This window comes from Pelobates fuscus, chromosome 8 (assembly GCF_036172605.1).
Source record: "Pelobates fuscus isolate aPelFus1 chromosome 8, aPelFus1.pri, whole genome shotgun sequence".
NCBI classification, from domain to species: Eukaryota; Metazoa; Chordata; class Amphibia; order Anura; family Pelobatidae; genus Pelobates; species Pelobates fuscus.
Genome location: NC_086324.1, coordinates 5,476,582 through 5,497,928, shown reverse-complemented (window position 1 = coordinate 5,497,928; position 21,347 = coordinate 5,476,582). Strand labels below are relative to the sequence as shown.

The following is a 21,347-nucleotide window of genomic DNA, read 5'->3' as shown; positions in this document are numbered from 1 at the left end:
TTACAGCTCGCAGCTATTACTTTCTAAAGCAGACGTACATTATAGCACAAATCATCCTCTGACATAAACATTTGGTGTTTGAAGTGGGATCCAACCGTTTAAACCAGGGCATTTATGTTACTATAGAAATAGAATGTTGGAACATTTTTTTTATTATTATTATTATTATTACTTTAATTTCTTCCTTTTGTGCATTTTTTTGTAATTTCATCTAACTCACGCTTGCATTGTCCCATTAATTGTGTCTTCTGTCTGTCCTTTCTCCATAGAGCGACCTCGGTGGATGTAACGGGGCAGGTTCCATGGTGGTCATCCAGGATTACTATGCACTAAAGGAGAACGAGATCTGTGTTTACCAAGGGGAGGTCGTGCAAATTCTGGCCATAAACCAGCAGAATATGTTTTTGGTTTACCGGCCATTGAATGACCACTCACCGGCAGCAGAAGGCTGGATTCCAGGCTCAATCTTGGGCCAAATTACTAAACTTTCTGCTGAAAATAGCGACCGAAGCATCAAGTAAGTGCCCCATTGGCTGCCCGGGAAGCAGTAAATGGATTTTACGTTAGGGATTTTTTCCACAGCGCTAGTGGAAGAAGTATTGAATGTGGTGTGCCACCATCACCCAAGGTGCGCGCTCTTTGTTAATAATTGTACAGATTTTCAGTTTAGATGGTAAAGACAAGTTCTGTGTTGATTCATCTTACAGCAACATGGAACTGAGCAAGTGGACTCCGTTATGTTACTAATCTGTATATTTGTGAAAAATCTGCTCCACGTCGGACTGAGCCCAGCTCCTCAAAGAGGAGAATGTTTGTTGTCTATGGCAATTTCTATGTACAGCCTGTATTTTTTTTCTTTTATTTTGACTTGATTTGTGTTCTTTTAATATATGTTGGCGGTAACTGTAACATAATGTTTTGCGAAGCCCCGCCCCTTCCAGTACCTTCCTGTATAAAGTATTTTGCACTATTGAAAACAAAACAAAAAATAAAAAGCAAGTGATATTGAAAGCGTCAGACCGTGCAATATAATTCTAGTAGCAATGTCTATCATTGTGCCTGTATTGTAACTAATCATTTTAAATGTAAGATTTTAAATATGTAAAATAAATTTTCACCAAGCGCATGTTTTCAAGAGGTTTTCATTTTTTATTTATTTTTTAGTGAATACAAAATGTAAAAGATCTGAAATCGTCTATTCCCATAGATCACAAGCATTGATGAAGTTTTCACATGTAGATATCAATCACTAATGCCGGCAAATTATCAAATAAACCGAAATCTATACAGAATGGGGGCTCCACATAGTATACAATCTAGAGGGAATGGGGGCTCCACATAGTATACAATCTATACAGAATGGGGGCTCCACATAGTATACAATCTATACAGAATGGGGGCTCCACATAGTATACAATCTATACAGAATGGGGGCTCCACATAGTATACAATCTATACAGAATGGGGGCTCCACATAGTATACAATCTATACAGAATGAGGCTCCACATAGTATACAATCTATACAGAATGGGGGCTCCACATAGTATACAATCTATACAGAATGGGGGCTCCACATAGTATACAATCTAGAGGGAATGGGGGCTCCATATAGTATACAATCTAGAGGGAATGGGGGCTCCACATAGTATACAATCTATACAGAATGGGGGCTCCACATAGTATACAATCTATACAGAATGGGGGCTCCACATAGTATACAATCTATACAGAATGAGGCTCCACATAGTATACAATCTATACAGAATGGGGGCTCCACATAGTATACAATCTAGAGGGAATGGGGGCTCCATATAGTATACAATCTAGAGGGAATGGGGGCTCCACATAGTATACAATCTAGAGGGAATGGGGGCTCCACATAGTATACAATCTATACAGAATGGGGGCTCCACATAGTATACAATCTATACAGAATGGGGGCTCCACATAGTATACAATCTATACAGAATGGGGGCACCACATAGTATACAATCTAGAGGGAATGGGGGCTCCATATAGTATACAATCTAGAGGGAATGGGGGCTCCACATAGTATACAATCTAGAGGGAATGGGGGCTCCACATAGTATACAATCTATACAGAATGGGGGCACCACATAGTATACAATCTAGAGGGAATGGGGCTCCACATAGTATACAATCTATACAGAATGGGGGCTCCATATAGTATACAATCTAGAGGGAATGGGGGCTCCACATAGTATACAATCTAGAGGGAATGGGGGCTCCACATAGTATACAATCTATACAGAATGGGGGCTCCACATAGTATACAATCTAGAGGGAATGGGGGCTCCACATAGTATACAATCTATACAGAATGGGGGCTCCATATAGTATACAATCTATACAGAATGGGGGCTCCATATAGTATACAATCTATACAGAATGGGGGCTCCACATAGTATACAATCTATACAGAATGGGGGCTCCACATAGTATACAATCTATACAGAATGGGGGCACCACATAGTATACAATCTAGAGGGAATGGGGGCTCCACATAGTATACAATCTATACAGAATGGGGGCTCCACATAGTATACAATCTATACAGAATGGGGGCTCCACATAGTATACAATCTATACAGAATGGGGGCTCCACATAGTATACAATCTATACAGAATGGGGGCTCCACATAGTATACAATCTATACAGAATGGGGGCTCCACATAGTATACAATCTATACAGAATGGGGGCTCCACATAGTATACAATCTATACAGAATGGGGGCTCCACATAGTATACAATCTATACAGAATGGGTGCTCCACATAGTATACAATCTATACAGAATGGGGGCTCCACATAGTATACAATCTATACAGAATGGGGGCTTCACATAGTATACAATCTAGAGGGAATGGGGGCTCCACATAGTATACAATCTATACAGAATGGGGGCTCCACATAGTATACAATCTATACAGAATGGGGGCTCCACATAGTATACAATCTAGAGGGAATGGGGGCTCCATATAGTATACAATCTAGAGGGAATGGGGGCTCCACATAGTATACAATCTAGAGGGAATGGGGCTCCACATAGTATACAATCTATACAGAATGGGGGCTCCATATAGTATACAATCTAGAGGGAATGGGGGCTCCACATAGTATACAATCTAGAGGGAATGGGGGCTCCACATAGTATACAATCTATACAGAATGGGGGCTCCATATAGTATACAATCTAGAGGGAATGGGGGCTCCACATAGTATACAATCTAGAGGGAATGGGGGCTCCACATAGTATACAATCTAGAGGGAATGGGGGCTCCACATAGTATACAATCTATACAGAATGGGGGCTCCATATAGTATACAATCTATACAGAATGGGGGCTCCACATAGTATACAATCTATACAGAATGGGGGCTCCATATAGTATACAATCTATACAGAATGGGGGCTCCACATAGTATACAATCTATACAGAATGGGGGCTCCACATAGTATACAATCTATACAGAATGGGGGCACCACATAGTATACAATCTAGAGGGAATGGGGGCTCCACATAGTATACAATCTATACAGAATGGGGGCTCCACATAGTATACAATCTAGAGGGAATGGGGCTCCACATAGTATACAATCTATACAGAATGGGGGCTCCACATAGTATACAATCTATACAGAATGGGGGCTCCACATAGTATACAATCTATACAGAATGGGGGCTCCACATAGTATACAATCTATACAGAATGGGGGCTCCACATAGTATACAATCTAGAGGGAATGGGGGCTCCGCATAGTATACAATCTATACAGAATGGGGGCTCCACATAGTATACAATCTATACAGAATGGGGGCTCCACATAGTATACAATCTATACAGAATGGGTACTCCACATAGTATACAATCTATACAGAATGGGGGCTCCACATAGTATACAATCTATACAGAATGGGGGCTCCACATAGTATACAATCTATACAGAATGGGGGCTCCACATAGTATACAATCTATACAGAATGGGGGCTCCACATAGTATACAATCTAGAGGGAATGGGGGACAGGGGAAATGCAAGGTACAAAGAGCGCTCGGCTCAGAAGCTTACAATCTAGAGTGAACATGGAGACTATTGAATCCCTTTAGACATTTTATAGAACTGATAAGTAACTTGGTTTTACTTGTCTCTGTATACATGCCTTGTATTGAAAAGCATGTTGGCGTTGCTCTTTGGACTTTTCCTAATCCTACACATTGCCATTTCCTTGCTGCTCTCTTCTCCGCTTTAGACACTGGGGTACCCTGGGCCCTTTAGGGTATTTTTTTATACAGTGTTTCTCTATACAGTTTGTATTTGTGTTTTTTAAACCCTCATTGTGGAGTGTACTTCTAACCTCACATTCCAGTGCTCCATGTTCCCCAGGCTTCAGCTATCTGCTGTTTAATGTGTAATTAGGAGAAAAAATGTTAACTGAACAGTCACTAGCAAAAACAGCAATAAAACTCCCAGTAATGTGCAGTGTCAGCCTATCACAGAGCTCCACAGCAATAAAACTCCCAGCAATGTGCAGTGTGTGACCGTATCACAGAGCTCCACAGCAATAAAACTCCCAGTAATGTGCAGTGTGAGTGTATCACAGAGCTCCACAGCAATAAAACTCCCAGTAATGTGCAGTGTGAGTGTATCACAGAGCTCCACAGCAATACAACTCCCAGTAATGTGCAGTGTGAGTGTATCACACAGCTCCACAGCAATAAAACTCCCAGTAATGTGCAGTGTGTGACCGTATCACAGAGCTCTACAGCAATAAAACTCCCAGTAATGTGCAGTGTCAGCCTATCAGAGCTCCACAGCAATAAAACTCAGTAATGTGCAGTGTGTGACCGTATCACAGAGCTCCACAGCAATAAAACTCAGTAATGTGCAGTGTGTGACCGTATCACAGAGCTCCACAGCAATAAAACTCCCAGTAATGTGCAGTGTGTGAGTCTATCACAGAGCAATTGAATTGTACTGATATTGTGTGATTTTATATAAATGGTTGTGTGCAAGATAGGAATTCATCTAAAATGCTTAGTTAATAACTGCCCCCTGCACAACCCCCACCCCCCATAAATGTTGGGCGGCATATTGATTGAGGGTAGCAAGTTATTAAACTCGCTGTGACATAAAATCCATTCGCTATTACCCATAGGGCATTGCTAGGATTCTAGGTTTATTTTGATTTTACCGGATGACAAAGGAATCTGCTAATATCTCTCCATGATATGTTGTACAATGAACTCACACCATCAGTAAAACCTGTAATTAAAAGGGAAGTTCCAAATATAAATTCTTTTAAACAATAATTTACATTTGTAGAACATTGTGTGTTTTATCTTCTGTTTCGTTTTTGGTAACGGCTAATGCCATTTTGATGTGACAACAAACGGTTTCAGCTCTGTCTGTCTGTCTGTCTGTCTGTGTCTCAATATCTCTCTTCACTTGTGTCTGTCTGTCTGTATCTCAATATCTCTCTTCACTTGTGTCTGTCTGTCTGTCTGTATCTCAATATCTCTCTTCACTTGTGTCTGTCTGTCTGTATCTCAATATCTCTCTTCACTTGTGTCTGTCTGTCTGTATCTCAATATCTCTCTTCACTTGTGTCTGTCTGTCTGTCTGTCTGTATCTCAATATCTCTCCTTACTTTTCTGTGTGGCTCTCTTTCTCTATATATAAGCGCATCTCTCCCATCCTATATGTGGCTGTCTCTCTTGTCAGGTCTTTTTCTTTTCTGTCCCATGTGTGGTCTCTCCTGTCACACGTCTCTCTCTCTTGCTCTCTCCCATTCCGTGTGTGGCTGTCTCTCTCTCCCACCATTCCGTGTATGGCTGTCTCTCTCTCCCACCATTCCGTGTATGGCTGTCTCTCTCTCTGTCCCCCCATTCCGTGTATGGCTGTCTCTCTCTCTCTCCCCCCATTCCGTGTGTGGCTGTCTCTCTCTCCCATTCCATGTGGCTGTCTTTCTCTCTCTCTCCCCCATTCCATGTGTGGCTGTGTGTCTCTCTCTCTCTCCCATTCCGTGTGTGCTGTGTCTCTCTCTCTCTCATTCCGTGTGTGCTGTGTCTCTCTCTCTCTCTCCCATTCCGTGTGGCTGTCTTTCTCTCTCTCTCTCTCTCCCCCATTCCATGTGTGGCTGTGTCTCTCTCTCTCTCTCTCCCCCATTCCGTGTGTGGCTGTCTCTTCAATCCTATGTTTTTAATTCACTCTCTGCTGTTGTCTGTGACTGCAGTAAAATGTCTCAGTGCATTAACCAAAATCACCCAGATTAACCTCAAAGTAGTCTATCCAGGCCCTCCAGATGCTGTTGGACTCTCTCTGGACGGATTAAAGGGGCATGACAGAGCTAGACAGCCCAGGCACACATGGAACTTCCCCTTTAAGATATATATAAATATTGTAGCGAAACAAAGACTGTGTGTGATGGCGTTGTTGCTTAATATATTGTATTTTGCTGACATACAGCGAACCTGTTTACAGTAACATTTTATTAGGATTTCTGACCCATGCCGACGGTGCCATTTCTACGCCCCATGTAAGTTCTCTCGTTTGATTGGTGCGTTTTTTGGTACAACAGGAAGTCATGTTCTTGGCATACACTACGCATGAGAAAACGGGATGCGAAGGAGAATAACTGCAAGGAGGGTCTGGGCAGCGTGGGGAAAGTGAGTAAGCAGCTGACCCTGCGGTCATTTCACCACATTCGGCACCTCCCGCAGGACGGAGGGCGTATGTCATGTACTTTTCATTTCTGCAGGACTCTGCATGATGCTTAAACTGCCCGAGTTATGATTTTATTTTGTGCATCTAACAGCGGTCGCCCCTATGCTCTGCATGCTGTGTAGGCTCAGACTCACCCCATTCAGGTTTAAACGGGCTCTTAATTTAACATCTTTTAACAACGCTTTGGTGTTAACCATTGGAAGTACCACGGATAATGTCACTGAGTGCAGTTACAGTGAAAGGGACCATTACCAGAACTGTAGCATGTCCTTCTAGCGCAGTGTATATAGGATGATACCGGGTGTAACCCAGTGTGCTAGCGATCACTGTTTAACACGGTTTACTATTTACAAACTGCACAATGCTGATGGTCAGTGTTAGTCCAGTACTATGCTCTCTGATAGAGATACAATGAATAAAAAGCAGAGAGATTAAGGGCGTCCCCTGCAGGATCTTCAGCTACAAGCATCAGAAATGTTTTAAAACACAAGTGGGAAGTGTGGCGGACCCCTGGTGTCAATTTCCAGAAGAAATTAAAGATTTAAAAAAAAAAATGTAAAGTTTGCCCTGTGTATCATTGTCACCCGTCTTTCACCCACACTTTTCCCGTAACCACCATTCTGTTAATTGCCCTTTGGGGCTGGTCATTGTGATTCCTGTTCTGTATTTGCTGCTCCTTAGCATTGTCCCATATTTCTGTAAAGGTGTCGTCCCTAAAGTTTCTGTAGGTCACAGACTGCCATGTTAGTCGTCTGCATGTTTTAATAGTAGGGTGCACCTTGCGCCTCTGGGCTGTTTAATTCCACGACTTCTGGGGGAGGGGCGTGCATATTAAACTCCCAAAGTTTTCTGCCTGTTCTGGCTTGACAGAGAATTATGGGAGTTGCAGTCCATCCTCTTTGTCATCCCTGCTGTAGCTAGGGCAGATAGTGGGGTAATAATGAGTCCGTACCATGGGTTCTGTTACAATGTATGTTCTGTTACAATGTGTAGCTAGGGCAGATAGTGGGGTAATAATGAGTCCGTACCGTGGGTTCTGTTACAATGTGTAGCTAGGGCAGATAGTGGGGTAATAATGAGTCCATACCGTGGGTTCTGTTACAATGTATGTTCTGTTGTTCTGTTGTCAGCATGTTTTTGTATTTGTACATCCTCCTGATCTGTGCATGCGCATTCCTTTGCCCATTCCTGCTTTTGCTGCTCGCCTGTCTCTGTCCTGTAATGTTTCCTGTTTGTTTTCTTCAGTAGTCTCCACAGAAGGCATGTCTTGTGATCTCCAGTCAGAATAGATTTTAGGATGCCCCCGTCTGGCTTGCGTATACGCCATGTTGTGTTAAGTGTCTGTGCTACAGTAATGTTATTAATTATCCATATGCCAGCACCACAAAGAGGCAGCCCTGGCAGGGCACAGTGACGACTGTCTGATATTCTCTGATATCCTCATAATAATTCACATCTAGGTTTATAGAGATCGCAAGATCACAGGAGATTAAGGAACACTTTCCACGCTCTCTTTAGTTCCTTTCTAATTTCTGGTATTAATTCCTGTCATTTATTCCTCGTTTTCTGGCTTTCTTTATGCTTCCATATAAGGACCATCACAGCTCAGAGGAGTCAGAATGTGATGACTTTGACCCCGGTGCTAGTATGGAGGTAGGGAGATCTGCATGGGGTGACAATTGCTGGGATCATTTTAGAGTGTCTTGGGTGATACCTAGGAATGGGTAGAACCACTGTAGACATTGAACATGTAGACTAGCTAAATAAATCCAAAGGTTGATCAAACGTGGGTCACGAGATCATCGCGTGTCACAAAGTAACCATGTGCCTGGAATCAACATTTGAGGAAATTATGAGTTGTCACAATTCTTCCAGGATAATAAAATCTACATTTAGTGCACATTACTTGGGATAATAATGCTTTCAGGTGATGATTACCACTAAATTTGGCATCAAATAATTGGTACTTGCTACAGGTAATAGGAGGGGTACGAGTTGATGATTGACTCACGTCTGCTCCTTAGTAATGTCGGACATGTTTTAAGAAAAATTATGAAGAGTGGACTCCTGATGCAGCACATTGTGTTTTACAATAAAAGTTACCATTAAATAAGGGAAATGAGTTTGAGTTTCTTAAAATACCTGAACCCGGGAAGAAAGTATTGCACCGGCAGCTCAGAGTGATGGCAAAAATTTGTATTTAAGGGAGTATTCTTTCACCATTTTCACAGAGATTGTGAAGTTAGCAGTTATTTTGCACAGTCATATCAGTTATATAATATGTGACGCATGTTAATGGGTGACAGGTCATAGTGCCAGGACAGAAATGGCAAGACATTAATGGGTGATTGGTCGTAGTGCCAGGATGGGAATGACAAGATGTTAATGGGTGAAAGGTCATAGTGCCAGGATGGGAATGGCAAGACGTTAATGGGTGATTGGTCATAGTGCCAGGGCGGGAATGGCAAGACGTTAATGGGTGATTGGTCATAGTGCCAGGGTGGGAATGGCAAACATTAATGGGTAAAGGGTAGTAGTGCCAGGATGGGAACGGCAAGACGTTAATGGGTGAAAGGTCGTTGTGCCAGAGGGGAATGACAAGACATTAATGGGTGACTTGTCATAGTGCCAGGATGGGAATGGCAAAACATTAATGGGTGAAGGGTAGTAGTGCCAGGATGGGAATGGCAAAACATTAATGGGTGATGGGTAGTAGTGCCAGGATGGGAATGGAAATATGTTAATGGGTGAAAGATCGTTGTGCCAGGATGGGAATGGCAAGACGTTAATGGGTGAAAGGTCGTAGTGCCAGGATGGGAATGGCAAGACGTTAATGGGTGAAAGGTCGTAGTGCCAGGATGGGAATGGAAAGATGTTAATGGGTGAAAGGTCGTTGTGCCAGGATGGGAATGGCAAGACATTAATGGGTGAAAGATCGTAGTGCCAGGATGGGAATGGCAAGACATTAATGGGTGAAAGGTCGTAGTGCCAGGATGGGAATGGCTGGACGTTAATGGGTGAAAGGTCATAGTGCCAGGATGGGAATGGCAAGACATTAATGGGTGAAAGGTCGTAGTGCCAGGATGGGAATGGAAAGATGTTAATGGGTGAAAGATCGTTGTGCCAGGATGGGAATGGCAAGACATTAATGGGTGAAAGATCGTAGTGCCAGGATGGGAATGGCAAGACATTAATGGGTGAAAGGTCGTAGTGCCAGGATGGGAATGGCAAGACGTTAATGGGTGAAAGGTCGTAGTGCCAGGATGGGAATGGCAAGACTTTAATGGGTGAAAGGTCGTAGTGCCAGGATGGGAATGGCAAGACGTTAATGGGTGTAAGGTCATAGGGCCAGGATGGGAATGGCAAGACTTTAATGGGTGAAAGGTCGTAGTGCCAGGATGGGAATGGCAAGACGTTAATGGGTGAAAGGTCATAGTGCCAGGATGGGAATGGCAAGACATTAATGGGTGAAAGGTCGTAGTGCCAGGATGGGAATGGAAAGATGTTAATGGGTGAAAGATCGTTGTGCCAGGATGGGAATGGCAAGACATTAATGGGTGAAAGATCGTAGTGCCAGGATGGGAATGGCAAGACATTAATGGGTGAAAGGTCGTAGTGCCAGGATGGGAATGGCAAGACGTTAATGGGTGTAAGGTCATAGGGCCAGGATGGGAATGGCAAGACTTTAATGGGTGAAAGGTCGTAGTGCCAGGATGGGAATGGCAAGACGTTAATGGGTGTAAGGTCATAGGGCCAGGATGGGAATGGCAAGACTTTAATGGGTGAAAGGTCGTAGTGCCAGGATGGGAATGGCAAGACTTTAATGGGTGAAAGGTCGTAGTGCCAGGATGGGAATGGCAAGACGTTAATGGGTGTAAGGTCATAGGGCCAAGATGGGAATGGCAAGACTTTAATGGGTGAAAGGTCGTAGTGCCAGGATGGGAATGGCAAGACTTTAATGGGTGAAAGGTCGTAGTGCCAGGATGGGAATGGCAAGACAAGTCCCAATGACTCTCTGTCAAGATGTATGTTTTGGTTTTTATTTTATTGAACATATTGAGGAACTGGCAATATCAAATTAAAGCTTGGGGGGGGGCTGAGATCAGATAGTCCAGAATGGTTGGTCCCCGGCAGCCATGTGTATAGGAAGAGTGCCACCTGTTGAGAAACCAGGTAAGTGTGGGAACCTATCCTGAAAATAAAGTCGATATCACTGCATAAATGCTTTTTAGCGGGTTCCATCAAATCCCATTTAATTTCTGGCTGAAGGAATCGATCCATTCTCAATTTACATCTGGTCTAATTCATTGAATAAACTGGACAGGTAAATCCCAGATGGGTCGATCGGTTAGGGTGTCGATTCAAAGAATTTGAGTAGTTTGTAGCAGCTGCAAAGCATTTCATATCAGAGCATTGATTAGTAATAAAACGTGAAATCTTCCACTAACGTTTTATACAGCTCCTGTCACTGATACCAGCACTGGTTTCATCACATGCTTCGGCTTTTCAAATAATTCTTATAAATCAATGTCAACTGTTTAAATATTCATTGTATGTAATGGTAATCGGGGGGTTACTCGGTATATACGTTAAATTCTGCTTGGACTCTGGATGGAGGGGTAGGCACTGTTTGTTCATCCCCTGCTGGAGATAACATGAAATTACCAGATTTTACTAATGTCATGACGTAAAGTCATGATTTTATAAAGGACACGGAGGCGAGTATTATGCTTATTCTCTTTCTTTATTCCTCAGCAGCAAAAGAGAGATATATTGTAAATATTCAACAAAATTTTAATAATAACATAATTTACCCCAAAGGGTTAGCCATATATAACTTAGTAGCCAATGAGAGTGTTCCCAGCATAATAGAGTCCCATGTGACCTTAAGCCACTCCTCTTTCTTTTGATGTTGTCGATGAACACTTTATCAAACAGAAACGATGTAACCAAAAGATGTGCAGAACCGTGAGTCCCAGGGAAATTCAGGCAACGGAGCTCCAAATATAACTGGCAACCTTCTGATTGAAACTTTCATGGGCATGGGCCAGAATGACAAACCCAATTAGGAGGCTGTAAGACAAGAAATGAAATGGTAAAATACGTTCTTGGATATTGTTTCCATATCATATTACGATCTTAGCTACCAGAAACCCATCTGTCAGTTCAGTACAAGTTATCAGGTGAAAAACAAAAATCACATTATTACACAACTCGTGCCCATTACATGACCGTATATTCACAGGGAGGGCGCCACTTACCTCGATTGGGCGGGATAATACTCGCCTCCGTGTCCTTTATAAAATCATGACTTTACGTCATGTCATTAGTAAAATCTGGTAATTTTATTAAAGGACACGGAGGCTCCTATTATGCTAGTTCAAAGCTGTGTGATCACTGAAGAGGAAAAATTAGACATTGGTTTGAAATAAAATTCCCGGAATGTAGATTCGTTGGACCAATCAGCTGCACGGAGGAGGTCTTCTAGTCTACAACCGAGAGAAAAGGCTTTTGATGCCATAGCACCCCTCACTGAGTGCGCTCCGTACGTGGAGGTATCAATGCCAGCCGACTCCGTGATCCATTTAACCCAGCGAACTATGGTAACTGTAGAAACCGGATGGTGAGGTTGTCGAAGTGCCAGAAACAGATCTGGATACCGGGAATCACGAATTGAAGCGGTCCTTGCCTCATATTCCTTGAGGCAGAGTACTGGACATAGATTAACGTTATGTGGAAAAGCTGGGTAGAAGACTGATGTAATGGATGTCTTTGTACGTCTCGATATGTCGAAGGAGACGCCTTCTGGTGTAAAGGAGCGTGCCGTGAGATCCAGTGCTCAGACATCCGAGACACGTTTACATGAGACTAAGCATAATAGTGAGCTGTGAGCTGTTTGATCGAAAGGTGCTAATTTTTTGGCCAATTTTCAAACAATCGAAGAACTAGGCCAACATCCCACTTAGGTCGTGGTGGGCATGCAAACTTGATGCCACGTAGAAGTCGACATACCACTGGGTGCTTTCCTGCCTGGAGTCCATTCCAGCCTTGATGGCCTGCCGAAATAGCTGATCTATAGAGGTTGATTGTACGGTATGCCAGGCCATGGTCGAAGAGTGAAGTAAGGAAACTGAGAACCTGACTCACATTTGCAGATATGGGATCCACGTGTTGTTCCATGTACCAACTATTCTGTGCGTTCCAGGCATGTAGGTATGACCTCCTCGTTCCTGGGGCCCAAGCCCCTGCCAGGAGTTCCAGAGTTGCTTGTGGAACATTTGGGATGTAGCAGGGTCCCCAGAGAGGAGCCATGCCAAGAGCTTGAGATGTCCCTGAAGTAGAAGGGGGTGTAAGTTCCCGTCGGCATCCAGTACGAGGTCGGATGTCGCTGGCAGTAGTCTCGGGAGGTCTATGGACATTTCCATGAGTGTAGGGAACCAGGGCTGAGACGTCCAAAAGGGGGCTATGAGGATTAAGGAGGTTCGGTGACGTCTGAGATGTAGTAGAGTTCGTGCAATGAGGGAGAAAGGAGGAAAGGCGTAGTGGCGGGTATTCGGCCACGGTTGGAGGAAAGCATCCGTCGCTAGAGCTTCCGGATCCTGTCTCCAGCTGAAAAACTTTGGTAACTGTGTGTTCAAGCATGATGCGAACAGATCGATGTCCAAGGGGCCCTAGAGTGATTGTAAATAGCTGAAGACGACAGAGTTCAGTCGCCAGTCGCTGGCATCTCGTAGGTGTCTGGAATTCCAATCCGCCACTATGTTGGACATCCCCGGAATGTACTCTGCTTGTACCGAGATGTTGCGGTCGAGGCAGAATTGCCAGAAATCTTTCGCTAGTTCCGCTAGTATTGTTGACTTCGTGTCCCCGAGGTGGTTGATATAGCGGACCGCTGATATGTTGTCCATGCGTAACAGAATGGAGCAATTGGTCGATATGCTTAAAAGACTCCGTAGGGCAAATGATCCCGCTAGCAGTTCGAGACCACTTTCCTCCGGTGGAGATGGCTCCGCAGCGCGCACCCCAGCCGAGCATACTTGCATTGGATTCTACTATGATGTCTGGGGTGGTGCCGAAGATCGCTCGGCCGTTCCATGCTTCCATGTGTTGTAGCCACCACTTGAGTTCCTCTTTGGCGGTGCAGTCGAGAGGAACAGGCTTTCAATCGTTGGAGTGCTCTGTAATGCAGAGGGCCGGGGCATATGGCTTGGATTGACGCTGAGAGGAGGCCGACAATCCTGGCCAGCTGTCTCAAGGTAAGAACAGGACGTGCTAAGGTCCGCCTGATTTCCTTTTTGATGGATTTTACTTTGGCTGTTGGGAGAAGAAGTGCTCCGTTCACAGCATCTATGGTGAATCCTAGGAATTCTATTGATTGAGACGGTTTGGTGACCGACTTCTCCCGGTTGATTAGAAAACCCAGGTTTTCTAGTAGAGTCCTTGTCAAGGAAAGATGTTCGTGGAGTAGATGAGGGTTCTGTGCCATTGTGAGGATATCGTCCAGGTATATTATGAGTCGAACACCTCTGCTGCGTAAGAGGGCGACCACTGGTTTCAGGAGCTTTGTGAAGCACCATGGTGCTGATGATAGGCCGAACGGTAGGCATTTGAAACGCCATAAGGTCTCTTTCCATTGGAATTGTAGGAAGTTTTGGCATTCGTCGGCCATTGGGACCGTGAGGTACGCGTCTTTAAAGTCGAGTTTGACCATCCAGTCCCCTGTAAGTAGGAGATCTCTGAGAGAGTGTATCCCTTCCATCTTGAAGTGATGGTATGTGACAAACATGTTTAGGGGTCGTAGGTTGATGACTGGGCGGGTGCCTCTGTCTTTTTTGGGGACCAGGAAGAGGTTGCTTAAGAAACCTGGTGTTAGAGGGTGAACTTCTGAAATTGCACCCTTGGAGGCTTCTTGAGATATCTGGTATTGGTCGTGGGTGGGGAAAACCATGCGGTTGGGGGGCTGCATTTGAACAGGGTATTGTACAAAATCTATCGAGTAACCTTGAACCGTGTGAAGGACCCATGCATCTGCAGTGAGCATGCGCCATGCTTTGATACAGTGACACAATCTGCCCCCCCCCCCATAGTTAATGAGGCCAGATGCCAAGGCATTGGACTTACCATAAGGTCGTCGGCCATAGGAAGAACCTCTGGGTCCTCGAGACTGCCATGGTCTGCCCCGGACTGGGAAGAACGGTGTGGTAGTTCTGGGCTCAGGTGGTGTAAGCCTGGACTGTATGGGGCCTCGATAGCCCCGGTATGAACCCCGGGGTGATCGGCGGGGCAGGCGGCCCCGATATCTGCCGGCCCCGCCAAAAACTCTCTGGTGGAACACTCGTTTCATGCTGACTTGAGCTTTATCCAATGCTGTAAAGGTGCCCACATATGTGCCTAGCTCCTTAACAAAACTATCTCCAAACAGGAGGGCTTTTGCCTTGGATCCAGGCTCTGAAATAGCTAGGTTCACTAGCTTGGGCTCTATTTTTATCAAAATTGCCTTGCGTCTTTCAGTGGCTACCTCCGTATTGGCGTTGCCGAGCAGACATACTGCTCGCTGTATCCACCCCCTGAGGGCTTCTAGATCCAATGATGTACCAGCTGTCAGTGCAAGTTCGACCATGTCGAACATTTTTGTAATCGGTCCTAGAACATCCAGGACCTTATCCTGGCAATTCCGCCAGGCAAAATCCAGGTCTTTTTTTGGCTTTCCAACCCGACTTCCCCAAGAATTGGGCAATCTTGGGGTCTACATCCGGGGTGGCGCATGCCATGTCGGGAATAGTAGGCCGTGGGCATTCTGCCTGGAGTTTGCTCCGTGCCACCTTGTCCAGTGGTTTTCTAATACGAGCAGCGATATATTTCGATACATGTTCCAGGGGATACCACTCCGAGGATCTCGGGTGTTGTAAGGTGTCGGGGTCAAAAAGTGGTTCGCCCTGCGGGTCAACCAGGGCGGACTCGTCCCCTCCATCTTTGGGGTCTGTTCCAGCATTTGTCAAGGAACTGTGTTCTGGAAAATAAGTGCTGGAATCATCAGTGTCCTCCTCATCGGACTCGCTCTGTGCCTCCTCTTGCTCCGACTCAGATTCGGAGGATGTAATGAGGGCTCTAGCCCTTTTCTAGTTCCTCACCGATTTTGCCCGGTGGGGGGCTCTTAGTTGTGGTGCAACCACATGATCTGTGACAGGACGTACCCTGTCCGTCTGTAACGTTTTGGAGGCATTGTCGTCCAGTTGGCGGGACTTTTTTGCGGCTTTACGCCCACTAGGGGCCACCGGTTTATTCTCAGGGGGGTTAGTAGTGGGAGTTGGTGGCAGCTGAGTGGATTTCAGCGGCATGGTAATGGAATGTGAAATATTGTCTGACATGGCCCCCATAGCGTTAAATATGGCTTGTGTCACAGATTTCGTCATAGCAACGTCCAGGAGGGAGTGTAACTCCTCAGAGTCCGTTTGCTCCTGAGACACTGCAATGGCTGCCGGAGTTTTGAACTCCATAGGGGGGTCAGGGGTTATGGTGGCATTGGTGGCAGAGCCAGAAACATCAGACATTTTACTTGATTGCATGGTTAGGAATATTGCTAAATGGCAGGCAGAAAATTATAAGCTCAATAGGGCAATATTGGCTGTGGTAGGGAGCTGAACAGTACAGCAGCTAATTAAATAAAGCAAACAGCTTGACAGGCACCAGTGTACTAAAATCTAAGCACAAATAAATCAATAGAGCAAGCTCACCGAGTGTTCCCGCAGGAATAAGGTCCTGGGGAGCAACGGTGACTTGCCTAGCAAAAGGAGATTACTCCCAGCCGAACGTTATTGGCCAATCGCCAATCGCAAGATGGCCGCCGCGATGCGCACTCGCGATGTGCGCATGCGCGAGCGGCACTAGCCGCGGTTGACGCCACGACCCACCGGGTCCGCCGAGAGGGAGGGTACCCGGCGTGAGGGGAGCTTCAGGTATGAGGCAATCAGATATGCAAGGAAGGAGAGAAAACGGTCGGAAAATAAACAAACCGACCACAGAGGGAGGGAGGGGAATACAAGGCCCAAACAGGGAACAAAATGAAATAAAAATGAAAGTAATGCAATAAGATCTTGTAAGATATTGTGACAACTGTAACCAGTATACAGGCAATAACAGGTAATTAGCCCAAACAGTGGAAATTACACAAACAATTTCTCGACAATGACAGGAGAAGCTGAGGAGGGAGCAGCAAAAGAAAGAGGAGTGGCTTAAGGTCACACTGGACTCTATTATGCTGGGAACACTCTCATTGGCTAATAAGTTATATATGGTTAACCCTTTGGGGTAAATTATGTTATTATTTACATTTTGTTGAATATTTACAATATCTCTCGATTTTGCTGCTGAGGAATAAAGAAAGAGAATATCATAATACTCGCCTCCGTGTCCTTTAATAAAATCATGGTTGTTTGGTTTGGTCAAAACATATGGTAAACTGTCACCCTCTACTGGGGATTACATGACATGATTCGTGTTTTGTTTGGGGTGCATGCTGCTCTGTCGCCCTCTGCTGGTGATAATGTGAATAACGATGTGTTTCATTGGGTGTTCACAGCTCTGGCACCCTGGGAATTACATGAAACAAGGGTCATTCTAGTAACCTCAGTATCTGAATAATTATCATCATTTATACCCGTAAAAAACACCAGTTTATTTCTGTTCCCTTTCTCACTTATAGATCATGAATCCAAATTTCATCCAAGAAGGTGAGTAATGGTCGCTGGGATCCCGAATGTTAGATGTGTTTAGTTTGATCAGACGTTACTCCTTCAGTAAACGATAATTAAAAAACACAGACTAATCGACCCGCACTGACACATGCTTCACCCAGAGATACTAACCGGCATGGGATTATCTCGTTATTTCCAAACCGTTCCGCTGCTGTTGGTTCGTGTAATTATTTTGTTTCCTTTTCACTGATTGTGTTTTCGTGTTGGTGATTTTTGGCAGTGGCCCCAGAGTTCCTGGTAGCTTTGGCAGATATTATGTGTGCCCTTGGTGACACAGTGACCTTACAATGCAAAGTGTGTGGCCGACCAAAGCCAAACATCACGTGGAAGGGACCGGACCAAAATATCCTGGATGGAGACAGCAGCACATATGCCATGTCAGCCAGGTACAGAACGAGGCATTTCCTTATGTGGACACCTACATCAAAAACGTGCTCTATTCTAACCACGTGGCCAGACACATTATCCCCTATATACTGCTCGATTCTAACCACGTAGCCAGACACATTATCCCCTATATACTGCTCTATTCTAACCACGTGGCCAGACACATTATCCCCTATATACTGCTCGATTCTAACCACGTAGCCAGACACATTATCCCCTATATACTGCTCTATTCTAACCACGAAGCCAGACACATTATCCCCTATATACTGCTCTATTCTAACCACGTAGCCAGACACATTATCCCCTATATACTGCTCTATTCTAACCACGTGGCCAGACACATTATCCCCTATATACTGCTCTATTCTAACCACGTGGCCAGACACATTATCCCCTATATACTGCTCTATTCTAACCACGAAGCCAGACACATTATCCCCTATATACTGCTCTATTCTAACCACGTAGCCAGACACATTATCCCCTATATACTGCTCGATTCTAACCACGTGGCCAGACATTATCTCCTATATACTGCTCTATTCTAACCACGTAGCCAGACACATTATCCCCTATATACTGCTCTATTCTAACCACGTGGCCAGACACATTATCCCCTATATACTGCTCTATTCTAACCACGTGGCCAGACACATTATCCCCTATATACTGCTCTATTCTAACCACGTGGCCAGACATTATCTCCTATATACTGCTCTATTCTAACCACGTAGCCAGACACATTATCCCCTATATACTGCTCTATTCTAACCACGTGGCCAGACACATTATCCCCTATATACTGCTCTATTCTAACCACGTGGCCAGACACATTATCCCCTATATACTGCTCTATTCTAACCACGTGGCCAGACACATTATCTCCTATATACTGCTCTATTCTAACCACGTAGCCAAACACATTATCCCCTATATACTGCTCTATTCTAACCACGTGGCCAGACACATTATCCCCTATATACTGCTCTATTCTAACCACGTGGCCAGACACATTATCCCCTATATACTGCTCTATTCTAACCACGTAGCCAGACACATTATCCCCTATATACTGCTCTATTCTAACCACGTAGCCAGACACATTATCCCCTATATACTGCTCTATTCTAACCACGTAGCCAGACACATTATCCCCTATATACTGCTCGATTCTAACCATGTGGCCAGACACATTATCTCCTATATACTGCTCTATTCTAACCACGTGGCCAGACACATTATCTCCTATATACTGCTCTATTCTAACCACGTGGCCAGACACATTATCCCCTATATACTGCTCGATTCTAACCACGTGGCCAGTCATTATCTCCTATATACTGCTCTATTACCACCACGTGGCCAGACACATTATCCCCTATATACTGCTCTATTCTAACCACGTGGCCAGACACATTATCTCCTATATACTGCTCTATTCTAACCACGTAGCCAGACACATTATCCCCTATATACTGCTCTATTCTAACCTCGTGGCCAGACACATTATCCCCTATATACTGCTCTATTCTAACCACGTAGCCAGACACATTATCTCCTATATACTGCTCGATTCTAACCACGTGGCCAGACATTATCTCCTATATACTGCTCTATTCTAACCACGTGGCCAGACACATTATCCCCTATATACTGCTCTATTCTAACCACGTGGCCAGACACATTATCTCCTATATACTGCTCTATTCTAACCACGTGGCCAGACACATTATCTCCTATATACTGCTCTATTCTAACCACGTGGCCAGACATTATCTCCTATATACTGCTCTATTCTAACCACGTAGCCAGACACATTATCCCCTATATACTGCTCTATTCTAACCTTGTGGTCAGACATTATCCCCTATATACTGCTCTATTCTAACCTTGTGGTCAGACATTATCCCCTATATACTGCTCTATTCTAGCCTCGTGATCAGACATTATCCCCTATATACTGCTCTATTCTAACCACATGGGCAGACAGTATCTCCTATATACTGCTCCATACTAACCACGTGGCCAGCCACATTATCCCCTATATACCGCTCCATACTAACCACGTGGCCAGCCACATTATCCCCTATATACTGCTCCATACTAACCACGTGGCCAGCCACATTATCCCCTATATACTGCTCTATTCTAACCACGTAGCCAGACATTATCTCCTGTATACTGCTCTATTCTAACCACGTGGCCAGACACATTATCCCCTATATACTGCTCGATTCTAACCACGTGGCCAGACACATTATCCCCTATATACTGCTCTATTCTAACCACGTAGCCAGACACATTATCTCCTATATACTGCTCTATTCTAGCCTCGTGATCAGACATTATCTCCTATATACTGCTCTATTCTAACCACATGGGCAGACATTATCTCCTATATACTGCTCTATTCTAACCACGTGGCCAGCCACATTATCTCCTATATACCGCTCCATACTAACCACGTGGCCAGCCACATTATCCCCTATATACCGCTCCATTCTAACCTCGTGGCCAGACACATTATCCCACATATACTGCTCTATTCTGACCACGTGGCCAGACACATTATCCCCTATATACTGCTCTATTCTAACCTCGTGGTCAGACATTATCTCCTGTATACTGCTCTATTCTAACCACATGGCCAGACATTATCCCCTATATACTGCTCTATTCTAACCACGTAGCCAGACACATTATCTCCTATATACTGCTCTATTCTAACCACGTGGCCAGACACATTATCCCCTATATACTGCTCTATTCTAACCACGTAGCCAGACACATTATCCCCTATATACTGCTCTATTCTAACCACGTGGCCAGACACATTATCCCCTATATACTGCTCTATTCTAACCACGTAGCCAGACACATTATCTCCTATATACTGCTCTATTCTAACCACGTGGCCAGACACATTATCCCCTATATACTGCTCTATTCTAACCACGTAGCCAGACACATTATCTCCTATATACTGCTCTATTCTAACCACGTGGCCAGACACATTATCTCCTATATACTGCTCTATTCTAACCACGTGGCCAGACATTATCTCCTATATACTGCTCTATTCTAGCCTCGTGATCAGACATTATCTCCTATATACTGCTCTATTCTAACCACATGGCCAGACATTATCTCCTATATACTGCTCTATTCTAACCACGTGGCCAGCCACATTATCCCCTATATACCGCTCCATACTAACCACGTGGCTAGCCACATTATCCCCTATATACCGCTCCATACTAACCACGTGGCCAGACACATTATCCCACATAAACTGCTCCATTCTAACCTCGTGGCCAGACACATTATCCCACATAAACCGCTCCATTCTAACCTCGTGGCCAGACACATTATCCCACATAAACCGCTCCATTCTAACCTCGTGGCCAGACACATTATCCCACATATACTGCTCTATTCTGACCACGTGGCCAGAC

The 21,347-nt window shown here is 44.6% G+C and overlaps 1 protein-coding gene across 9 annotated transcripts in view; it reads left to right on the top strand.

Moving 5' to 3' along the window:
* The window catches only part of KALRN (kalirin RhoGEF kinase), a 413,233-nt gene that overhangs the window by 382,099 nt on the left and 9,787 nt on the right, over positions 1–21,347 (top strand). For 6 of the 9 annotated variants that reach the window (XM_063429172.1, XM_063429174.1, XM_063429170.1 and 3 more), the window contains 5 exons: positions 270–517; positions 6,603–6,690; positions 8,342–8,401; positions 17,451–17,478; positions 17,723–17,888. In XM_063429172.1, coding sequence (XP_063285242.1) covers positions 270–517; positions 6,603–6,690; positions 8,342–8,401; positions 17,451–17,478; positions 17,723–17,888 — 590 coding nt within the window. Of the gene's footprint in view, positions 1–269; positions 1,122–6,602; positions 6,691–8,341; positions 8,402–17,450; positions 17,479–17,722; positions 17,889–21,347 lie in introns of those variants that run through there. The other 3 variants (XM_063429173.1, XM_063429175.1, XM_063429179.1) reach the window with 3 other exon arrangements.